This window comes from Stenella coeruleoalba (genome assembly GCF_951394435.1).
Source record: "Stenella coeruleoalba genome assembly, chromosome: 16".
In the NCBI taxonomy this organism is placed as follows: domain Eukaryota; kingdom Metazoa; phylum Chordata; class Mammalia; order Artiodactyla; family Delphinidae; genus Stenella; species Stenella coeruleoalba.
Window position 1 is genome coordinate 77,592,737 of NC_137162.1, and position 23,215 is coordinate 77,615,951.

Consider the following 23,215-nt stretch of genomic DNA (forward strand, 5'->3'; position numbering starts at 1 on the left):
CTCGTTTCGTTGAATTCTCACAAGCACCCTGGGAGGTCGGTGTAATACTTTCCTCTCTGCACTGCAGACTGGACACTGGGACCCTGAGCCATGAGGTCAACTGCTGAGTCCTCTCAGAGCTGGCGGTCTGGCTGCAGCTCGGTGTCTCTTACATGTCTCCTACACGTGGCACGCCACATCCTTTTTTTTAATATAAATTTATTTATTTATTTATTTGGTTTTGTTGGGTCTGCTTTTCTTCTCTAGTTGCGGCGAGCGGGAGCCACTCTTCATCGCGGTGCGCGGGCCTCTCACTGTCGTGGCCTCTCTTGTTGTGGGGCACAGGCTCCAGACGCGCAGGCTCAGTAGCTGTGGCTCACGGGCCCAGTTGCTCCGCGGCATGTGGGATCTTCCCAGACCAGGGCTCGAACCCGTGTCCCCTGCGTTGGCAGGCAGATTCTCAACCACTGCGCACTAGGGAAGCCCCCACACCACATTCTTGAAGCTTCTTAGGAAGGCTCTCAAAGGGAGGTCTGTGTCCCACCCCCTCAGGTTTGCATTAAAAACACCGGTTTCTGGGCCTGACCCCAGACCCACCACATCATGATTTTGGAGTAGCGGGGCCCAGAATCTGCATTTTAAACTAGCTCCCCAGGTAATTCTTCACTGCACCCTAAAAATCCAAGGAACACGGCCCAAGACTGCCTCCGATTCGTCCTGGTGGCCTGGCTTGCACCTTCCACTTTCTTGCTGAACTAGGCAATCACAGCTTGGGGAATTCAGGACACTGAGAAGTCATTCATGGAGAGGGGAAAGGGCAAAGCGTGCTTGGGAGAAGCCTCCCCTAGTACAGCCAGGATTTGGGCTCAAACCTGGCCTTCAGCCTCTTTTCCCTACACCACTGCCATTCCTGGGACGTGCACAGGGGGCAAAAGGAATGAAACTCTAATGATGCCATTTCAGAGAGCAGGAAGAAGAGTCTGGTGAGTAGAGAATGAGGGAGGGGGACTTGGCAGAACTACAGACTTAACCACAGGTGGGCCCTGCCAGGGAGCTCCCAACCCTGCAACCCAGTGACCCTGTGATACCCATCACCACAAGGGCTGCTGGGGAACCCCACAGCAGGCTGTGCTGGGAAGTCCTTCCTCTCCAGGAAGCCGGGGTGTCCCTGCCATCTCTGAAGCTGCTCAGATCTGATGCTCCCCACCCCTCCTCTCTGGCGGGTCAGCAGAGCGCAAGGTAAACGCTTCAGTGCGATAAGCGGCAGCTCAGCCTCCATACTGGATACAGCCTTGGAGGCTGCCCAGGGGAAATTAGGAAAGGCTCAGGCCTTTATGGTCTGCACCACGCCTGAGACATTCGCCTGTGGATCATAAAAGCAAGCTCTTTTTGCTGTGGGGTCTGACAGCATCCCTTGCCCCTTGTCTGCTAACAGAACCCTCTTTCCTGTGGTTTGAGTACAACTGACTTCATGCCCTCCGCCCCCCACCCTCCAACCTCAAGGCTCAGACCTGGTCACCCCTCCATCCTCCAACGACAGCAGCTGATACAGGGATGGCCACATGACCAAACTGCTCCTTTCACGATTTGCCCCTAAAATTGTGTCACGTGTGCTGCGGGAAAGGCTCCCTCTTGCCCCGGCATCTTTAGCTGCACCAAGTAAAGCTGGAGGTGTCAGAGACTATCTTTCCCACCAAGTGGGGAAAGCCTGCTCGAGTATGGAGCCAACACAGAAGACAGAGCCATTGTGGGGGGAGTGGGGGGCTGAGCCTGAGACATCGTTTAAATGCTTGGATTTAGCAGCACCCAAAGACTCTAAGCCACCAGGTCCCGCCCCCCTTTTTAAACTAATTTGAGCTACATTTCTGACACTTGCAACCCACAGTCCTGGCTTTCTTCATTTTATGCATGTTAAAAAACACCATAGGAATCTGATGTATAATTTGCTATAAAATAATTTCTACATTTTAATAAGAAAATTCATACCAGAGAAGGTCAAATCATGCACTAAATTATCAGTATGCTTCTGTTTTACAATTTTAAAAAATGAAAAATTACTTTGACTAGTGCTTTGTTCAAGGTACGAAAGTAATCACAAGTTTAAATTGCTACTTTAACTGTACATACCTTTAGGGAGTCCCGTGTCTTGAATGGGATATTTGTCTGACTGTAGAGACCAACAAAAGAGGAGTGTTATTTTTAAACACCGTAGTCAGTTATAAGATCAAAGTGAAGAGAAAGCTTTGTCTTGGGAAAGTCATGATTTTAATTTAAATCCTTGCAAGTTTTTAGCCTTGGATTTATCAATATGCCTGACCCATTGCTTGCTTTCATTCTCAATTTTATAGAAATGAAACCAAGGTGGATGAGAAGTTAATGCTGGAACATGAAACAGAAGAAGCCTTCAGCTCTGACCACTAAACCACACTTCCTCTCTTTTCTGCAGTGCTCTTCTATTTCCTGCAGCTCAAAATTGAGGGACATTTCTGTTAGTGAATTATGGGGACAGATCCATCTCTTCTCACCATTTCTGTGACATTCATTCGGGCCAATAAGCATGTGTTCTGGGCAGTACTCACAATTGGAGAGCTCTGTCACGGGTTGACTAGGACAGGAGTCAAAAGGTAACTATCCCATTAATTGCACGAAGATCTACAAATTAGTTACCCATTATGCACAATTATGCACAATTCCCCAATGGTTTAGTTGAGGGCAGTACTGTTACAGGGAATTCAAAATAGCAAATGCTCTTATAATCACATATTTCTTTGTTGGTACCGACAAATATGCAGGTATCTAAGCTTCTGGAAGCTTCTACTGCAGATTATACAATGTAGTCATTTTCTAAAGACTTCCATGAGAGGAGTGGGGATGCACCCAATCTCCCTAGCCTGTCCTCTGACCCCGGCTCAGTTCCCACCATCATCTGCATCTGGGCCTTTGGGTCTATAGTCCTCCAGCCTAAAAAAAAATAGCTGTACCTCCCAACTCTCCTGTAAGTCTCATCACTATCTTCCTTGGACAGAGGAGGAAAAGAAACAAATGTGGAACCAGGGATTCTGTTTTAAACGCCTTTCCTTGGAGCTAGGCAGTAAAGTTTCAGAACCTTCTAGAAGCCTCCAACCCCTTTCCACAAAAGAAATCAATCAATCGTCTTTACGGTATCAGTTCAACCTGTGAAGGGGCTGGAGTCTAAGGTCAGACACACTGGTGGTCAAGCGTGTCTACATGACTGAGCCCCAATAACACTCTGGACCCCAAGCGTGGGGTGAGCTTCCCTGGTTGTCAATACTCTGTGTGTATCATCAAACATCATTCCTGAGACAAGTAAACACAACGTCACTGACAGAGGGTAGCTGAAAGCTCCATGCTTGCAACTTTCCTGGGCCCTGTCCTATGCCCCTCTTCCTTTGGCTGACTTTAATCTGAATACTTTTGCTGTAATAAACCACAATCCTGAGTGAAAAAAGAAATCAATCAATCAATCAATCATCAATCACAGGGAACTTAAAAATCAAATACTTTTCCCCCAGACTAAATCCTTCTCCATACTCTGCTCCCCAGAGCATGGAAAACACATCTGTACCATAGTGCTTCTCGGGCTCTTTTCAAAGTATTTGTCTATTTCCTCAGATAGACTGTGAGTGTTTCAAGAGAAGGGACCATGATCTGTGCATCCCCAGATTTTGACTCTGTTCAGACTACATGAACGAACAAGTGCAGGTTTCCTGGAGAGACTGACAGTTGAGATGGGCCTAGAGAATGCCCAGGACTCAGAGGACCGCGAGAAAGGAGCATGGTGATTGCAGATGTTGGGCACGGAGGAGCAAGGCCAGGTGGTTGGAAGATGGGCCAGCCTGTAGGATGGATGCATGCTGGAGGTGGAAAAGGAAGACAGGGTTGGACACGAAATAATGGAGCCAGTTTCCATGGAAGACCCTGCAAAGGAGGCAAAGGGATTTGGGAAGGCTGCCATTCTAGGATCTCGGGAAGCTTGGCTCATTTAACACTGCTGCCTGCTTCGTGCCCCACTCTGCATATGGGAAGACGGTCAGCACAGCCTCGCAGGAAGTCAGGCAAGCAAATAATTCCCACACAATGCGATAAAAAGTAGGGACCATGGGGCTTCCCTGGTGGTGCAGTGGTTGAGAGTCCGCCTGCCGATGCAGGGGACACGGGTTTGTGCCCCGGTCCGGGAAGATCCCACATGCCGCGGAGCGGCTGGGCCCGTGAGCCATGGCCGCTGAGCCTGCGCGTCCAGAGCCTGTGCTCCGCAATGGGAGAGGCCACAACAGTGAGAGGCCCCGCGTACCGCAAAAAAAAAAAAAAAAAGAAAAAAGAAAAAAGTAGGGACTATGGATAAGGCAGCACCCGAAGGCCCCAAGGCTGAGAAGCCTTCCCAGATAAGGAACACCTGGGCTGAGTGGCGGGTTGCATAGGAGTTCATTATGTGAGGAAGCAGGGAGGGGCCAGCACTATGGGTATCCCAGGACGGGGGGTGGGGAGGGCGTGGGGCATTTGTGGAGCAGCAAATAGCTACACACAACTGGCTCATCAGGGGGATGTTGAGACATGGTCATGGAGGACCTCATCTGCCATGTCAAGGACCATGTATTTAATCCTGGAAGGAATGTTATAGTTGAAATGTGTCCCCTCCAAAAATACCTCGAAGTCCTAACCCCCAGTACCTCAGACTGTGACCTCATTGGAAATAGGGTCATTGTAGATAGAATTACTTAAGATGAGGTTATACTGGTGTAGGGTAGGCCCTTAATCCAACAGGACAGACGTCCTTGTAAGAGGAGAAGAGATAACAAGACACAGACACACGGGGAGAAGACGGCCACGTGCCACCAAAGGAAGAGAATGGAGCGAAGCAGCTACAAGCCAGGGGACACCAAGAACTACCAACGACCATCAGAAGCCAGAAGAGGGACTACCCTGGCGGCGCAGTGGTTAAGAATCCGCCTGCCAATGCAAGAGACACCGGTTCTAGCCCTGGTCTGGGAAGATCCCACGTGCCACGAAGCAACCAAGCCCGTGCGCCACAACTACTGAGCCTGCGCTCTAGGGCCCGCAAGCCACAACTACTGAAGCCCGCATGCCTAGAGCCCGTGCTCTGCAACAAGAGAAGCCACCACAGTGAGAAGTCTGTGCACCGCAACAAAGAGTAGACCCTGCTTTCCGCAACTAGAGTAAGCCCACGTGAAACAACGAAGACCCAACACAGCCAAAAATAAATTTCAAAAATTAAAAGAAAAAAAAGTGGTAACAGAGGTAAATCAACAGCGTATGCCCATCTGACACATGAGCAGGCCGCCTTTAACTTTAAGGTTGTCCTATTTTTTCTTTCGATCTCAAGTTAGATATGTTGATTTCTGAAGAATTGGTAATTAAAAATAGTATTAAAAGCAGACAAGCAGATAAAGACCTCACGTAACCTAAGAAGACCACTTCTGATATGTGCAAAATGAAAACAGAGTCTAACACCATTTTTAACCTGGAGAAACCCCAAGTTTATTATGTCACAGAGAAATATCATGAGAAAGAAATTTATCTTGGAAAACCTTATTTTAGGGTTTCAAATTTCATGTAAGTACTAAGTAATAAAAAATATAAAGAAATAACAAAGGGGAAGAAGGAAAACCAGGAGTCATCACCATCACCATTAATGTAAAAGTTGTAACCTACCATATTAAGGGATATAGTGCTAGGGTCTGTGTCTTCCACTGGCTCCTTTGTCAAATGATCTGTAAAGAGAACAAATAGAGAGCATTTTCTTTAACTCAGAAGCACAGTGTGTCCTTTGATAACTGTCTTCATATAGACACAAGCTACCCCAATCAGTTTGGAGAAAAGCTTACTTTCAGTCATTAGTGGAGACAAAATAAGAAGGAATGGGTTCAGGCTGCATCAAGAAAGTGATGATGACGAATAAACTACATTAAAAAATATTTTGGAACAGTTTACTTATAAATATCTACAAATACTCAGAGGTATACAAACAACTACAAATTAGGTGAACGTGATATTAATGACTCTTTTGCAGACTGGATTTTGAGACAGGCTGGGACCTGGGACCCTTTACTGGAGCGCTTGCACCTGGACAAACATCTCCTCAAGCAACAGAGTACAAAGAAACTATAAAAGACTAAAAATAACTGCATGCAAGTGCCGTTGGGCAAATTATGAACAACATACAGAAAAGAATACAAAAAGGGCACAAACCAACTGCCATTTCTGAGGTGCCGGGAGCAAAAGCAGGGTACTGCACGTGACCCCTGCACACAGCACCACCAAGGGGGTGGGCAGGCCACCTAAGCCACACCTCAGGCCTGACCCACCAATCCGCTCCCACCCTCACCCCAGCTCACCGCGCCCCCCCAGGACAGCAAGCAAGGGCTCCTGTTTCTTGTTTTTACCTCTCATGCTGCAGCACGAGTCCCAATAAAGCATTGCCTGAGTTTCTCGTCTGGTCTCTTATCAATTTCTATTGATTAAAGAGTCCAAGGACCCAGGTCGGCAACGATCTGATTATAACTTTGAGCAAGAAAATTAGAAAAAAAAGCTCCCCCTTTCCAAGACACTTTACAAAACATCTGCCAGAAAACTATCTTGCTCGACAACCACATCTGTCTGAATGGGATCCTCGGTATTTTGTGCAGTCACCACACGACCTGCAAAGCCCTAAGTGGCCAGCCTTGGGCCAATCGAGATTCAGCTTTCATTTTGCTCCCAAATCTTCATTAAGTACATACTGTGGCCCAGGCACTAGGTCCTGGGAATGCCTTGGGGGATCCAAACCAACAAAACAGGTCCACTTATGGAGATCATTTGTTTGTTCTCCCCAGATGTTTCCCATCCGAGAATGTGTCCAGACTTCTCACATTTCTCTCCCCGCAGGTGTTGACAATGCCCAAAGGAGAAGCAGTGTGAAGGGAACATCTCTTTGTTTTATGACAGGCTACAGTCACTGGAGAGATTAAAGGAGGTGGCCCAGAGGAGCGGGGGCAAAAGGAGAGAGTTTTTGCCAGTGTCCCCCCATGGAGCAGGGGACAGACACTGCAGCTCCACGAGTGGGGACTGTGCCGTGGTCCTTAGCAGAGCCCAGAGGTGGCAAGACCACAGCAGGGAATGCACAGAGGGGGCTAACCCCTGGGTCCCAGGGTTCCCAGCCCCACAGAGAAACAAACCCGCGATTTGGGTCTGCAAGAGAAACAGAGAGCTCCTGGACCTCAAGAGTCTTCTCAGACTTGGACAACAAGGACATCAAGCCCACCCGGATGCACTAAAAATTCAAGGCCCTGCTTTTTCCAAGCACCACATCATCCTCTTAGGTTCCTATATGACCCTAAGGAAGGGGCCAGGCCCCAGTTTGGACTGAAATGGAATTTCCTGCCAGCCCAGTAGATGACAGACTCAGACCTGGATTTAAGTCAATGTAAAGAAAATAAGAACAAGTTGTGTTGCTAACTCCACCCTGAGTTTACAGAACTCCTGCTGCCCAAGGAAAGGAGAAGGCAATTATCATACAGAGCATTTGGTGTTAAGACAGTAGAAATGCAGAATGATATGGAAACACAGGAGGAACACAAGCCTAGCCTGGGGTGTCTGGTGGGGAGTGAAGAGAGGGTAGAGAGGAGCCAATAGAGGAGACGACACGAGTCCAGAAGGATGAGTTGAAGCTAGCCAGGAGAAGTCAGGGAGGGAAAAGCATTCTAGGCAGAGGGAACAGCATAGGCGAAGGCCTAGAGATGAAAAAGAACGGGACACATGAGCATACTTCAAATAGATCCAGCTGGACACCTGCATTTGGCTTTCCAGTTTTTCCTTTCTATCCTTCTCATGTCTCGCTCCTGGCTGGGGAGCGGGTAGTAGAAGCCACCATGAGTAGCCTCCAGTCCTTTCCTTCCCTCCTATCACAGCCTAGTCTCAACCGCTTAATTTTCACCAAAGTGTATCTGGATGATAAAACTTTTTTTTTTGGCCACGCGGCCTTGTGGGATCTTAGTTCCCTAACCAGGGATTGGACCTGGGCCTTCAGCAGTGAGAGCGTGTTGTCCTAACCACTGGACCACCAGGGCATTTTCTGGATGATAATACTTTACAAGCTTACCTCCACTAGGGGAGTGGAATTTTAATAGGAATCCTGTGCAGCTACTGCCCACCAAGTCTATGACAAGTTAGGCCTGTTTCCTACAGAGACATTAGTACGCGAGGAAGGAAAAAGATGAAGAGGAAGAAAATGGAGGAGATAGCTGGGAAAGGCAGAATTACCCCCAAAAGCAGCAGTGAGAAAGCAAACAGGACAGTTAAAGGGAAGGCACACAGGGCCTGGGAGGAGAAGCCTTGGGTCCTCACCGCCACACCGCTGAGACCTAGTGGCCTGACCTTGAATAAGTCTAGCTGTATGACCTTGGATGACTCATGTTAAGTGTTCCCGGCCTCTGGCTCTTCCTCTGTAACAGGAGCGGGTCCACGTGGCTGGTTCCCACACCCAGCTGATCATCATTATTCTGGTCAGGTCAGGTTTGGGAACGACTCCCCCTGAGAATCTGTGCCTCAGAGGGTGATGGGGTGAACAGGACCACAAGTGTTTGGAGGCCCAAAGTCTCTTGCTTTGGTCTGAAACCTCTGAGAATAGATGGAACTTAAGATGGGAAGGGCACAGAGAATTTAGGGTTTTTTTTTTTTTTTTTTTTCTGAAGCACAACAGCAAAGTGAGAGGGCAATGAGGAAAGGCTTAGGCGATCAGGAGAGGTTTAGGACCAGTCTTAGAGGCACTTTCAGGTCTTTTATTATTTTCATTCGCACGGTTGTGACTGTATCAGCTTCTGACGTAGCCCAGGCTGGGGATGAAGTTCTTCCTTACGTGTTATTGCCAAATCCGCTCACAGACCCAGGCCCACGCTGTCTCTCCACTTGTTCTACCTGATCCCGGGCCTTCCCCCGGCCCTCGCTGTAGTTCACGCAGAAACACCTTTGTTCTCCCAGGCCCGTGTTGTGTAGGTTATTTGGAGGAGGGCTGATCCTGGTTATTGGAGACTAGCCTAGAAGCAGTTGTCCTCAAGTATTTCTGAGAGCTCTTCGAGCCACGTGTTTACAACATTATTAGTATGAAATCAAATAGTTTACTCAGAAGCTTTAAAATGTTTATTTTTACAGGCCCCAGGTAACAGCAGGCTGGGCCTCTAGGCAAGGCTCTGATATCAGATGGGGCACGAAGAAGCCGAAACAGAAAGGGGGATCGTGCGAGCTCCGAGGTGGCAAGGCCGGCAGCTCAGCCAAGGGTGGGTGGGGACCTTCCTCCTGATGCTGGCTATTGCTCTACTGTCCCAAAGCTGCCTCCATTCTCCTGGATTGGTGACTCTAAAGAAGGCAGAGGTCACCCCAAATTAGCTGGTAATTGATCAAAGGGGGTCTCACGATGGCAATGAGAATGATGTTTAATTCACATGAGCATCTTCTGGGGAGGTCCTCAAAAGCCCTGAGTGAAACCCATGGTGAGCTGATGCCGCTCAGCTGCTGGAAGGGCACCCGGCCTGGCTCCCGGAGGCCCCTGGGGAGAGCAAGCAAGGCCAGCTGCAGTTACTTGTTTCTCTGGGCCTCAGGTGCCTCATCTGTAATATTCAGGGGGAGGGGGGACAGAGAGCCTCCACGTGCCCTTCCAGCTTTAAAAGTTCATGAGTGGTGAGAAGTAGGGGCCCCAAAGGTGAAAAGAGCATCTTCAGGTGAAGGTCACTCCAACACAGGAAGCCCAGTTACAATTAGAGCTCCCACTTACCCAGTACCCCTCCCCGCCCACCCACCCCATTGCCCCATGCTGCCTGGTTTACACACAGCCCCGTTTCATCCTCACAGTAACCCTGAGAGAGGGCCAAGTGTCTCCTTTATCCATACTGAGTGCCCAAGGTCACAGGGCAAAGGAAGCAGCAGAATTTGGATCTGGGACTTTCTGACTTCAAAATCTACCCGTTTTCCACTGCCTTCGGGTTGCTTGAAGTGGTTCATGCGTTGACCACCTGATAACAGACTGTCCTGGGGGGATCTCTGTGTCCAAATTTTCCCTTCCTATGAGGGTACCAGTCACATTGGATGAGAGCTCCCTCTGATGACCTCCTTTTAACTTGACTGCTTCTGTAAAGACTTTATTCCCAAATCAGGTCACGTTCTGAGGTACTGGGGGTTAGGATGCCCACAAAATTTTTTGGGGGTGGGGAGCACAGTTCAACCCATAACAGTCCACTCTCTGGCCCCCAAATTCATGTCCTTCCCATGTGCAAAAGACATTCACCCGACATCCCCTAAAGCTTTCATCATTCCGGCATCAATTCTAAATGCAAAATCTCACCTACCCATCACCCACTCAAAGACCCAGCTCTCGTCAGCTCCTGAATCAGAATCCCCAGGAGCCCTGGAGACTGTGGGCTGCACCTGGCAGCCTCTCCACCAGGAACGATCTCGGATTGTCCAACACAGATGTGGGTACGCTGCCCAAGAGCAGCACGGTCACGTCCAGACCTCTCCCTTTAAGAATCACATTAGATAAGGGCCAATAGTTCCTCAAGACAGTTCCTCAAAGGAAGTTCAAAGATCTCCTCTAAAGATGTCCTTTCAGAGAGACAAAGAGGGAAGCGTGTCAGAGCTTCCTGGCTTTCCCGATCATCAGGAAACAAAAGAGTGGGGCTTTTTGTGCTTCTTAGTGAAAAAGTAAAGGCAATTCTTTGAACTCGGTGATTTCAGAGTTCATTTATTTTTCCTCTGTTATTATTTTTTGTACCTGAGCTTTTCTTTTGACCTACAGCTGTTTTCACTACTGATTCTAAGGAAGCCCTAGAGTCCTAACCGTATTCAGGATTACAGAAGCTCTCAGGGCAGCAGCGCTAACAGGCTGCTAAGTTTACCTTCTTCTCTGTCTGGCAGCAGCCCTGCTCTGTCATCCCTGCACCTCAGAGCAGGGGCTGAACAAGCTGAGAAAGGTCCAGGGATCAAGAAGGTGTACCTCTAGAGTGACTTCTCTGGATGATGGCCAAGCTGAGGGAGAGGGGAGGGGAGGGAAGAGATGAACCAAGGGATGAAAGAGGAATGCAGACAAGGGGGAAATACTTGGGTGGAGAGAAGAAAACTTAGAGGCATTGTAAGAAACGGAAAGAAATGAAGTGGGCATTGGAAAAACCCACGGGACGGGGAAGGAGAAAGGGAGAAAGGAAAACCGCAGCCTGTCAGCACTCTCTGGTGGATGTGGTGAATGAACTGGCTGGTCCAGCCTTTCAAATAAGGGTGCTGCTCGAAGTAGTTCCCCCTTCAGTCCTGGTTTCTGCTCCCGGTACTACTGGAGTTTGCAAGAAGGACAGGGTGCCACATCAGACCCGTCCAAGCGCGGAGGAGGGTTGCATGAGGGGTGAGATGCCACCTAAGGGGCTGTCCTGGGCCGGTCTCTAGGGCCAGGGCTCCCAGGGAGCAGCCCTGTGTGCAGTGCAAACAATACCCCGAGGATGAACAAAGGCAGAACATACGCTGATGTGCTCCCTGGCCAAGGGCACTTACTTAGCTCACTGCGGCAAAGCAATGAACGGTACCATCTCCCCAACTCTCCCGACTTTCAAAGCCTCTTTCTTTGTTTCTGTCCTTAATATACGTATGAACATGAATCAGATTTTATTCACTTTCAACAGGCAATTCTGACTCATTCCACGACGGATGGTTTATTAGTGGTAGAGATGGAATGAGATGGTCACACTGTAACCAGCATGACTATTTTCCTGCCAGTGTAAATTTTCTCAGGGCAAGTTTTTTTAATTAAGTTCATACGGTATAATAATAGATACCCACCTTTGTTATATGCATGTGGATATACAAACATCTTTTTTTTTTTTTAACTTTACAAGGTAAACCCAGTTAACATATCTAACTGAATCAGTTCCTAAGATGCCAACATGGGAAGAGCTTTTTCAGCCCACAGTTTGATGAATAGGTGGTTACATTTTATATCTTTCATTCATTTACTGAGATGATAAGTGTTTAACCAGGGCTTACTAAGTGCTGGGTACTGGGCCAGGCGTTGGAGAAAAACGGTCAAGCAAAACAGACATGCCCTCTGTCCAAGAACTTATAGCCTAACGGGGGAGAGAGACAATGGTGAAATCTTCACAGCTAGAAAGGGTGACAGGTGCTGGAAGGGTGCACCAAGATTGTGTAACATGGAGCTGAATCTACATCAGTTTTGATCTGAAATCTGAAGGGTGGGCAGGAGGTAAATGGACTGGCGGGGGTTGGGGGGAGGTGAAGGGAGCCTTCCAGGCAGCAGAAACAACTTGTGCAAAAGCCAGGAGGCAGGTGGTCCAGGGCTCTCAAGGAAACAGAGGAGGCAGGGTGGCTGCAGTGCAGACGAAGAGAAAGAGCAGGCTTGCCGACTGAAGGGAGAGCTACAGGCCCACGTACAGAGTATGGACACCACTGAAAGACTGAGGATTTACTGGAAAGTCAGCGCAGGTTTCTGAGTAGAGGAATGGCGAGATCTAATCTTGTTTTTAAAAGGTCACTCTGGCCACTTTTAGGTGTACAGGTTGGTGGAAGGTGACAGTGTGTATGGAAATACCAGCTGGGAGGTGAGTGCAGGAAATCTGGTGAGACAGCATGGTAACTGGGTCTGGGGTAGAGACATGAAAATGCCACGTAACGAGTTTTACACATTATCACCACTTGTGGCTTCATTACAGAAATGGAAGGGATGTGTCCTGGAGGTTATAGAAATGATATGAGATGTTAGAAAGAGGAAGTCATTTTTTTGGTCATATTTCTGTCCAACCCTTTGTTTCTATATGCAAGTGTGGAGATATTATATATCTTTTTTTAAACTGGAAGAACCCTCATCTAATGGATAGAATTCCAGAGTGGGAATGGACATGAGAGTATCTTTCAGATGCCTGGAGATGTTCTTCAACATCGCTGCAAGTGAGAGGGAGATCTCTACTCAGGAGGTCTCTTCCCCTCTTTGTAGGAAGCCAACAAAAGTCCACCTACAAGTTTGGGTTCTACCTCTCAAAGTCAAGGAGACAGGTTCTTTCCAAATGACGCCCTCCTATCATCATATCCTCAGGTCTCTCATCCCGCCACATGTGCTGGGATTTCCTAGTCCCTTTGTTCCAGGTTGTGAGCTTCCATTTTGGCTGGGCCAAGCAGGCTAAGTAGCATCACCGGACTTGTAGATCCTGCAGTACTATTACTGTCATCTAAGATCCTATTAGCTGCCCTGGTGGCCGTATCACACTCTTGACTCACTGAGGCTTTTTATACGTGAAGCTGTGTTTCCCAGCACCCACCTCCTCTGGTGCCATTGATTTTGGGGGTCCCAAGCAGACCTTATATGTATCCCCATTCAGTGGGTCCCGATCAAGATCTTTTTGAATCTCCTTCCCCATGATCATTTAATGAGATGCGAAACCACTGTTAGTAAAATCTAGTTTAACACCTCTTGGCATCTTGCCAATTACATTTTCAGAAGAGGAAGTGGATGCAGAGGTGAGAGCTGGGGGGCAGGGGTAGGATTTCTCCCTTAATTTCCCCTTCTGTTTTTCCAAACAATGCATATGGGGGAGGAGAAGGATATCCAAACCATTTACTTATCTTCCATCTCCCATGGATAAAATGTTTACCATTCCTCACTTAAAGAAGAACCACTTGAAGGAGAATTTAGATCTTTCTTAAAATCTCCAGGAAACTCTCCCAGACCCAGCACATCACAAGGCCAAGTTAGCAATCTTCTGACCCACCTCCAGATACTTTCTATCTCATTCTCCTAACTGCTCAAGCCCCAAATGAACAATAAAATATTCAAGCTCCGGCCCTGCCCAAGCCCAAGAAATAAAATAGGGAACACGTGTCTCTAAGCAGGTATCTGTGGTTCTGTATATCTGGCTCTCTCCCTAGCCTTTCCAGCCTCAACAAAACTAGAAAAAGCCCCAGTGTGCTCTGGGGGATACATCATTCATTCATTCACATGTTCCACAAACATTCACTTTGGATCAGCCTAGGGCATGGGAGAGCAAGGACAGCGAATTCCTGAAAGGTGAAGTCGGAGGAAGATTTTCAATTCAAGTGAAATTAAAGAAAAATCGAGAGCCTGGTCTCAGGAACAGGCACAGTATTCTACGGTTTTTCAATTCAAGTGAGATTAAAGAAAAATCTAGATTCTGGCTTCAGGTGCAAACAAAATATTTAACGATAAGGACAAAACTAGAGGCCATTCTAACCAAAGGCCTCTACAGGTGGGATCAGCCGCCTGGTTTTGTGGATACTAGTTTATGAAATAGCTCCGAGGGCCAATATTTAGAACAAAACCATTTAATAAAAGTGAAACGAGGAGAGAAGAGGAGAAATGAGAAGGCACGTGAGTAGGGAGAAAGGGAGAGCTCGGGAGGAAAGAAAGAAATCCACCCCTTGCGCTCTTTTCTGCCGAAAAGGTTTGAGGGGCTTGTTTCAACCTGGCATCCCCGGTGCAGAACAAAGACGCTGGGGCGAGAGAGCAAGAGGAGAGAAGGGGCGTCTCAGGCACGCTTGGGGGTGACTGGGGCCAGGGGCCGCGGGGGGCGCGCGCCACCAGCAGCCGCTCGCGGGGGGAGCCTCGCACCTCGCCCTCCGGGACCGGGCGCCGCCGCTGTCCCCCGTCCGGCCCCGCGCGGACCCGGGTCGGGCGCCAGGGTCCAGGGTGGTCCCAGGTCGCCCCTCGGGGCTCGCGGGGAGCTCGGCCCCGACAGCCCCGCCGCAGACGCGGATGCCTCGCGATCTAGCGACCCGCGGTCCGCGCTCCGGGTGAGGGTGCGGCGCGGTGTCAACTTACCCGCGCGCACAGGGTCGTCCGGAGAAGCCATGGGGACGGAGTGGGGCCGACGGGCGCCAGAGCAGGGCCGGGCGGCTGGCGGGACAGGGGAGGAAAGCCGGGTTGCAGGGCTCGGTTGCCCTGCCTTTCGGACGCGTGGGGAGCGAACCTCGGCAGCTCCGCGCGCCCCTCCTCCGCCCGCTCCTCCCCTCTCTCCGCCGCTCTTCCCGGCGCTCACTTCCTGCTTGGCAATTAGCAAAGCCCCTGCCGTGCGCGTCCGGTTCCAACCCCCGCCCTCAGACGCGTAAGCTGGAGCCCGGGTGCAGCGGACCAGGGCGCGGGGAGTCCCCGGGTGCCCCGGAGTCGCCAGCACCCGCCGCGAGCGCCCTTCCAGTCCTGCGCCCAGGTCTCCCAGGGCAGGTCCCGCCGCGGAGCTCGCGGGAGTGCTGCCCGGGACCTGCTGCGAAGCGATTATTAGCCTTAAAAGCCGGCTGCAGTCGCGGGTCGCTCTCCTGGCTCCCTCCTTTCGCCCTGAGCCCGGCCGCAACTCTCCTCCGCGCACAGGCCTGTGCTGAGACGCCTGGCGGCGGTCTGATGTTTAGACCGTTTCCTGCTCTTTAGGCAGAGTACGCCGCTGCATGATGGCACACGCTAATAATTTCTATTTTGATTTTTCTTTGGCATTGGTTATTACATGACCTCCAGGGTACTTACAACACAAAGGGAGTGAAAAGAGGAAGCCTGACACACACTCGCACAGCCTCGCTAGAAAAATAGCTTAGGGCTCCCTCGGAAATGCCAAGGTCTAATTTTTTAAATTTTAATTTTATACCAATTACGTGCGCACAGATTGGAATCTTCCACTAAGAATATTTTTAAGAATGTTATATTTTAACTAAACCTATCATCCACCATAAATCTATTACTATACGAGGGTTACAGGCAATTTAAATTTAATATTAATCTCTTAAGGGTTTAAAATAACCTTTGTCTTCACACATAAGAATTGAAAGAGAGGAACTGATTTGAAAGAGATAACATAGCTTTTAGTCAGTTTATCGTGAAGGAGCAGCCTCTGGCTAAAAACTCAGCTCCGAAAAATGCAGGAAAGCAGCAAGTGTGTACATACCCTCTTGGCGACCAGGGGCGTGCTTTGTGCCTCTCCCCCTCTGTTGAGTAGTCCTGAGGCCCATGGCACTCTCCACATCGGCACTTAATATGCCATGAAAGAAACGGGAGGCTCAGAGACGAGGGTCCGGCTGGCTGTCGACCTTCTGGTGGAAAGCTCTCTGGGGAATCTGTGGGTGGAAGGATGAACTTCCTTTTGGTCTGCCTTCTGATAGGAAGGGAAATTTTTTTAAACGGTGTTTTCTCTTAGCATCCTTTTTGAGGTTTGGTTTGTGGTTCTTTCTGTACTTCTCATGATGATGGAATTATTTCTGAGGTTGGTTGTCAGGAACCACATAGCAAGTCGGCAACACAAGCGCAAGCATTGCTCTGAAGCTGGTTTGCTTTTCAAAACCCTGACTTAATTGTCTTATCACTCCCACTTTTATTATATCAGATAGAAGAGGGGTGGCAGAAACACACTTCACCATTAATTTTTTAAAAGAAAATTGACTATATATATTATTCCCTTTCATTCCATTTCCTTGTACCTACTTTTTGTGAATTGCAACCATAAGCCGTCATTACCTTATTTTTCCCATGTGCTTTGTGAACTCTAAAGTGTAATGCAAGTGGAACTTCTTTTTAATTTACAAAAAGCTAATTTAAAAACAATTATCTTTATTGGAGTATAATTGCTTTACAGTGGTGTGTTAGTTTCTGCTTTATAACAAAGTGCATCAGTTATACATATACATTATCGCCATATCTCTTCCCTCTTGCATCTCACTCCCTCCCACCCTCCCTATCCCACCCCTCTAGATGGTCACAAAGCACGGAGCTGATCTTCCTGTGCTATGCGGCTGCTTCCCACTAGCTATTTTACATTTGGCAGTGTATATATGTCCATGCCACTGTCTCACTTTGTCCCAGCTTACCCTTCCCCCTCTCCATGTCCTCAAGTCCATTCTCTAGTAGGTCAGCGCCTTTATTCCCATCTTGCCGCTAGGTTCTTCATGACCATTTTTGTTTGTTTGTTTTTTAGATTCCATATATATGTGTTAGCATACAGTATTTTTCTCTTTCTGACTTACTTCACTCTGTATGACAGACTCTAGGTCCATCCACCTCACTACAAATAACTCAATGTCGTTTCTTTTTATGGCTGAGTAATATTCCATTGTACATATTGCTACATCTTCTTTATCCATTCATCTGTTGATGGACACTTAAAAACAATTATCATCCACTGGAGTTGCCAAAGGGCTACCATACAATCCATTTGCTGTCATACCGTGTCCTTCTGCTTTTCCTTCTATTGCTACCCAAAGAGGGTTTTAAAACACTCTTTAAAATGGACATTTTTGACTTTTCTTAATAGCACCTAAATTAACTCATGAATCTCGGAATCACAATAAATGGGAATTGGTAACCAAAGAGTCAGATGTGCTGGATTTGACTCACAGGCCGTCACCATGAGTTTGTGTTACTTTAGCACAAAAAGTTACTAGTGTGCTTTGTGTGCACACTTAAGCACACAAAGTTTTGTTACTCAAAACTCTTGAGTCTGTAAGAATTTGTAGGATTGTGAAAGTTAAATGAAATATTGCATATATAAAATTACCTAAAAGTGCCTGGCTTATAGCAGGTACAAATAAACCAACTACTTTCCTGCCTTCATTCTTTCCTTGGAATTTAGTCTATTATGAGAAGCTCCTATTGCCTTTGTTATAAGAAATGAACCAGTATTTATTATAGGGTTCGTGTACAGCACAGATCAATGGATTGATTGATAGCCCCCTCATGCCCCAAACAAAATGCCAAGCCCTGGGAAACCAAAGTGAGAAGTCCCTGACTTTTAGGAGTGTGTGGTCAAGAGAGATCTGCAGATACTCTTTCACTGTAGAACCAAGATAATGAAAGTTTAAAACAGGAAGGGGTATGTGTGGAAGAAAGGGATTAAAGACCTATGGAAGCCAAGTGGCTTGGTGGTGACCACCCTCAGACTGACAGTTTGCCATGGAAGTTTTCATGCAAATTTTGAGACGTTTGTTTATGATACTATGGTTAAAGCCTTAAGTGGGGGGAAAACTGTTGGTCTTGTGTCTTTTCACAGACAATGACGGTGATCAGGAATGTTATCTTCAAATGGGGAAAACAGCAACTCAAAACATAAGTTTATTTGATTCATCATTGAAATATGTTGTTTTTGTTCATTTTACATCATTTTGGGTGTTACTTAAATTTATGCAACCTGAGATAAAAAGTTATATTGTTGAACCACATACTTCCTTATTTCAAAGGGTTGTTGTACATTGTGTGTAAATGAACCCAGCAAACTGGTTAGACCTGCAATGATAGCATATGGATTTAGGATTATAGGAGACTCCTTATGTTCCAGAATGGGACAGTCTCTCGGTTGAATTGGCTTGATATACCCTTGGGGAATTGTGTGTTGTGGAAGAGGCGCAAATGAGAGTTAGTAAGTTCATTTGTCTCCTTTTTGGAACAGATATTTGCGAACGTTTGTCTAGAGTATGTTAAGGCAGTGGTAGTGGGTCTCTGCTGTTTTGCCACATAACTTCTCATAGTAATGCCCCAGTGTACTCCCGGAGAACCATCATTCCGCTCTCAATCCATGTGATCAGGCTGTGGCACCATCACCCCTGCCTCCTGACTCTGGGGGTTGGCAAGTGACCCAGGAGTAGCCTTTCCAGACACCGCTGAATGAGCCAACAAGCCTAGGAGATGCCTGGTACCTTTGCTGGGATGTATGGGAGATGGGCCTGTGCATGGTGAAAGAAATGAGCAGGACTGAAATGTTTGGGAGGGTCCATATCCTGGAGAGCCTTGAATGCCATACAAAAGCACGTGAAGCTATTTTTCAGCAACAGGAAGCCAGGAAGCTAGTTTTTGGAAAGTGGCATATGAAAATCGGTGTTTTTGGAGGATTGGTGTGGCAGCTGTGTGTAGGATAGGATGCGGCGAGGAGAGAATGCAGGCCAAGAGACCATTTCATCTTTACAGTACGCTGTAATTTACTACAGGGTTGAATTTACATCCTCGTCCAAATGTGAGGGAAACTCAAATCGGAAATTTTAAAATGTCTTTTTGTGGCCTTTTTAAGCATTCACCGTCTCACACAAATTGATTGCCTTGTAGATTTGCATATATGCACAAAAAATGATGTATTCAAAAACGTTAACAGAGAGACTGAAAAACTTAAGGAAAATATTATCATTTTTGCTGCTTTGAATACTGTTTGACAGGAGCACAACATTCTGGTGCATTTGTTTAAGCAGAAATAGTTCTTTTTTTAATTGAAGTATAGTTGATTTACAATGTGTTAACTTCTGCTGTACAGCAAAGTGACTCAGTTATACACACATATACTTTTTTTTTTTTTTTTGGCCACGCCATGTGGCATGTGGGATGTGGGATCTATCTTCGTTCCCCAGCCAGGGATCGTACCTGCACCCCCTGCATTGGTAGTATGGAGTCTTAACCACTGGACTGCCAAGGAAGTCCCTATATATTCTTTTTTTTTTTTTTAATTTAATTTATTTTTGGCTGCATTGGGTCTTCGTTGCTGCGTGTGGGCTTTCTCTAGTTGCAGCAAGTGGGGGCTACTCTTCGTTGCGGTGCACATGCTTCTCATTGCAGTGGCTTCTCTTGTTGCAGATCTTGGACTCTAGGCGTGCAGGCTTCAGTAGTTGTGGTGCACAGGCTTATACATTTTTTTTAATATTCTTTTCCATTATGGTTTATCTCAGGATATTGAATATTGTTAACTGTGCTATACAGTAGGACCTTGCTGTTTATCCATTCTATATGTAATCGTTTGCATCTACCAACCCCAATCTCCCAGTCCATCCTCCCCAACCCCCTTCCCCCTTGACAACCACAAGTCTGTTCTCTGTCTGTGTGTTTCTGTTTCATAGATAAGTTCATTTGTATCATATTTTAGATTCCACTTATAAGTGATATCATATGGTATTTATCTTTCTCTTTCTGACTTACTTCACTTAGTGTAATAATCTCTAGTTGCATTCGTATTGCTGCAAATGGCATTATTTCATTCTTCTTTATGGCTGAATAGTATTCCATGGTATATATGTACCACATCTTCTTTATCCATTCATCTGTCGATGGACATTTAGGTTGTTTCCATGTCTTGGCTATTATGAATAGTGCTGCTATGAATGTAGGGGTGCATGTATCTTTTTGAATTATAGCTTTGCCTGAATATATGCCCAGGAGTGGGATTGCTGGATCATATGGTAACTCCATTTTGAGGTTTTTAAGCAACCTCCATGCTGTTCTCCATAGTGGCTGCACCAACTTACATTTCCACCAACAGTGCAGGAGGGTTCCCTTTTCTCCACACCCTCTCCAGCATTTGCTATTTGTAGACTTTTTAATGATGGCCATTCTGACCAGTGTGAGGTGGTACCTCATTGTAGTTCTGATTTAAGCATAAATCGTTTTTCAAGGTCTTCTACCTCTCACTTATGCAATGCCTGCCCTTCTATCTACAGGAGGTTAAATCTCTCTTGTCTTCGCCTATCAGCTTACTTTGAATCATCTATCCATCAAGATACATGAGCTAGAAAACCACAGTTTTTGTGCTGTGTTTGGTTTCCCCAAAAGGGAATGACACAGTGTGGGTGATTCTCAGTATGGTATTTGGCTAAAACGCCTAGAATGCTGTGGGTGGAGCATGGGGGATGGGAAGAGGAAAAGAGAGAGGAAGAGGTGAGGCTGGGCAGCAAGCACTTTTGTTCTAGAAATCCTCCGCCAGCCTCAGGATCCTCACTCACCCCTCACACGTGTGTCCTGGTGCCTTGACTTAGGCCCTATCATACTCAGTATGATTTCCAGCTGCTTTCTTATATATCTTTATATATAACAATTGACGTCTTGCTCCAGATTTTGAGAGAAAATCTGTTCAGAGAGATGAACTTTATATGTTAAAAGCTGAAACCCAACTAATAAGAGTCAGCCAGAGGAGATTTTGTTTTGTTTTGGTTGTGAGGAGAAAAGGGCAAATGAATATTATCAGTGATCAACTAAAAATTGCACAGTCAGCACCCGAGAGCATAGTTTCCTGTGCTTTGTACCCCCAGAATGTAGAACACAGGTTCAAATTGGTGACTTAGGAACCTACAAAATCACCAATCATTTAAAAAGTTAGTTTAACAACTTGTCATTTAGAATTTATTCTAAGCGAAGACACAAAGGTGGATCCAAGTGAGTCAACTGAGAACTTTTAGAACTAATAGGTGACTTTCGCTTGAAGGAGAGAGAAAGTTCAACAGATTGAACACCAGCAGCTTTCTTGTATACCAACGATAACCAACTGGGCAGAAATGATCCCATTTACAGCAGCAAAGAAAGCTATAAAGTAACTAGGAATAAATTCAATAAAACTGAGTAAAAAACATAGCGAAAACTACAAAGATTTACTGAAAAAACATGAAAATAAATCTCACAACATAAAGAGCTAGACCACGTTAATAGATTAGAGGTCTCAATACTAAAGAGTGTTATGATTCCCTAATGAATCTAAAGATTCCCTACAAACTCAATCACATTAACAAGATTTTTGGGGGAACAGGAACCTAATTGCAAACTCACATGGAAGGGTAAATTCAAGATAATATTGAAAAAGAGTAACAAAGAGAGGGGATTTGCCTTCCAAAACAGCAAGATCTTACAAACCAATAGTAACAGTGGATTAATTGAACAGAAAAGAAATTTAAGACACAGACTCGTGTATCCTTTTGGAATTTGCTATATGATAGAGACAGTTAAATGGTGAAAAGATGGACAGTTCAAAAAGTTGTATTGGGATATTTTGATATTTATAGGAACAATAGAATTTGTATCCCTGCCTCACTGTATACACAAAAGTAAGCTTTAAATAGATTAAATATCTAACTGTCAAACATTTTAACTTTATAATTATTAACTTTAAAATTATTTTAAATTATCTGTCAAACATTTTAACTTTAAAATAATGTAAGAGAATCTCTTAATAACTTTGGTAACAGGAAAGGCTTTCTTAAGTCGAAAAATCAAAAGACGTAAAATTCTGATAAACCTGACCAGATAAAATTCAAATTCTGTGCCAAAGGAAAATAGAAAATTATAAAAGAGGGTATAAACTTAGAGAAATTAATTACATATGTAATGTTCTATTTTATAATTATGAAATATAAAATAAAATATAATGATAAAATACTTGTATTTATAATTATATTCAATAAAATAGAATATTATATATAATTTATATATATAAAATAAAAGATTAGTCTCTAAAATTTTAAGCATTTATTCAAACAAATTAAAGTACAATAAACATAATTCAATATAAGGTTAGGCAAAGACAAAACAGAATTCCTAGAAGAAACAAAAATGGCAAATAAAAATGTGAACAGGGACTCAACCTTCTAAAAATAAGAGAAATACAGATTAAAACAATAATGAACTGGCAGGTTGGCAGAAACTTAAAAGGTTGCCAATATAATGTATTGGTGAGACTGTGGAGGAACAAGTCTTCGTACATTGTAGGAATGTAAACTCCTATGGTCACATTGGAGAGCAATTTGACTTCTGTACTTTCCCTAAAGGAACTCTTACACATGATGCAAGGAGACATACATGAGATTGCTGGCTGCAGCATTGTCTGTAATAGCAAAGATCAGAAACAACCTAAATGTCCATCAATAGGAGAATGGATAAATATGATACAATCATGCAATGGAATATTTTACAAAGGTAACCAGAAATAAGCTTAAAATTTTTTTAAATGAAAAAGCAAGTTGCAGAATGATGAGGGATAGACACAAACCAATCTATGCCTTTTCTATAACATGTAAATATTTTTAAATGGATACATGCCAACTTTACCTTGCAGCCAAGACAGAGTAACAGGAAGCAGATTTACCCTCATGTCTGAAGCAATAACAACAGCAACAAAACAGACAAAATATTCAATATATGAAACAACAGTTTTTAAGGCACTGCACACCAGGCAAAGAAGGAGAGTGATCCCCAAGAGCTGGCATATAAACAGGGTGATTCCTATGACTGCCCAGCTTACTGCCTTGAGAGAATTTCCAGGTTGCAGTGCAGAGAAAGGCAACCAGGCAGAGCCCAGTGGACTCCCTGATTTGAAGAGATGTAGCTAGAAGATCAAGACAGCTGGAAGTCACAGGACAGAGTCCTATAGAGACATCACAGAAAGGGTCCCTGGAGATCATGGAATTTCCCCCTTGACTACTCAGCATAACACTTACTGATAGGTAC

The 23,215-nt window shown here is 45.7% G+C and overlaps 1 protein-coding gene across 6 annotated transcripts in view; it reads right to left on the reverse strand.

Annotated features, from left to right (window-relative positions):
* EDARADD (EDAR associated via death domain) overlaps window positions 1–23,215 on the reverse strand; it is an 82,899-nt gene that overhangs the window by 39,533 nt on the left and 20,151 nt on the right. For 4 of the 6 annotated variants that reach the window (XM_079899535.1, XM_079899536.1, XM_079899533.1 and 1 more), the window contains exons 3-5: window positions 15,927–16,095; window positions 5,671–5,729; window positions 2,107–2,146 (exon numbers count right to left, since the gene is read on the reverse strand). In XM_079899535.1, coding sequence (XP_079755661.1) covers window positions 2,107–2,146; window positions 5,671–5,729; window positions 15,927–15,990 — 163 coding nt within the window. In that variant the 5' untranslated portion in view covers window positions 15,991–16,095. Of the gene's footprint in view, window positions 1–2,106; window positions 2,147–5,670; window positions 5,730–14,818; window positions 15,002–15,926; window positions 16,096–23,215 lie in introns of those variants that run through there. The other 2 variants (XM_079899537.1, XM_079899538.1) reach the window with 2 other exon arrangements.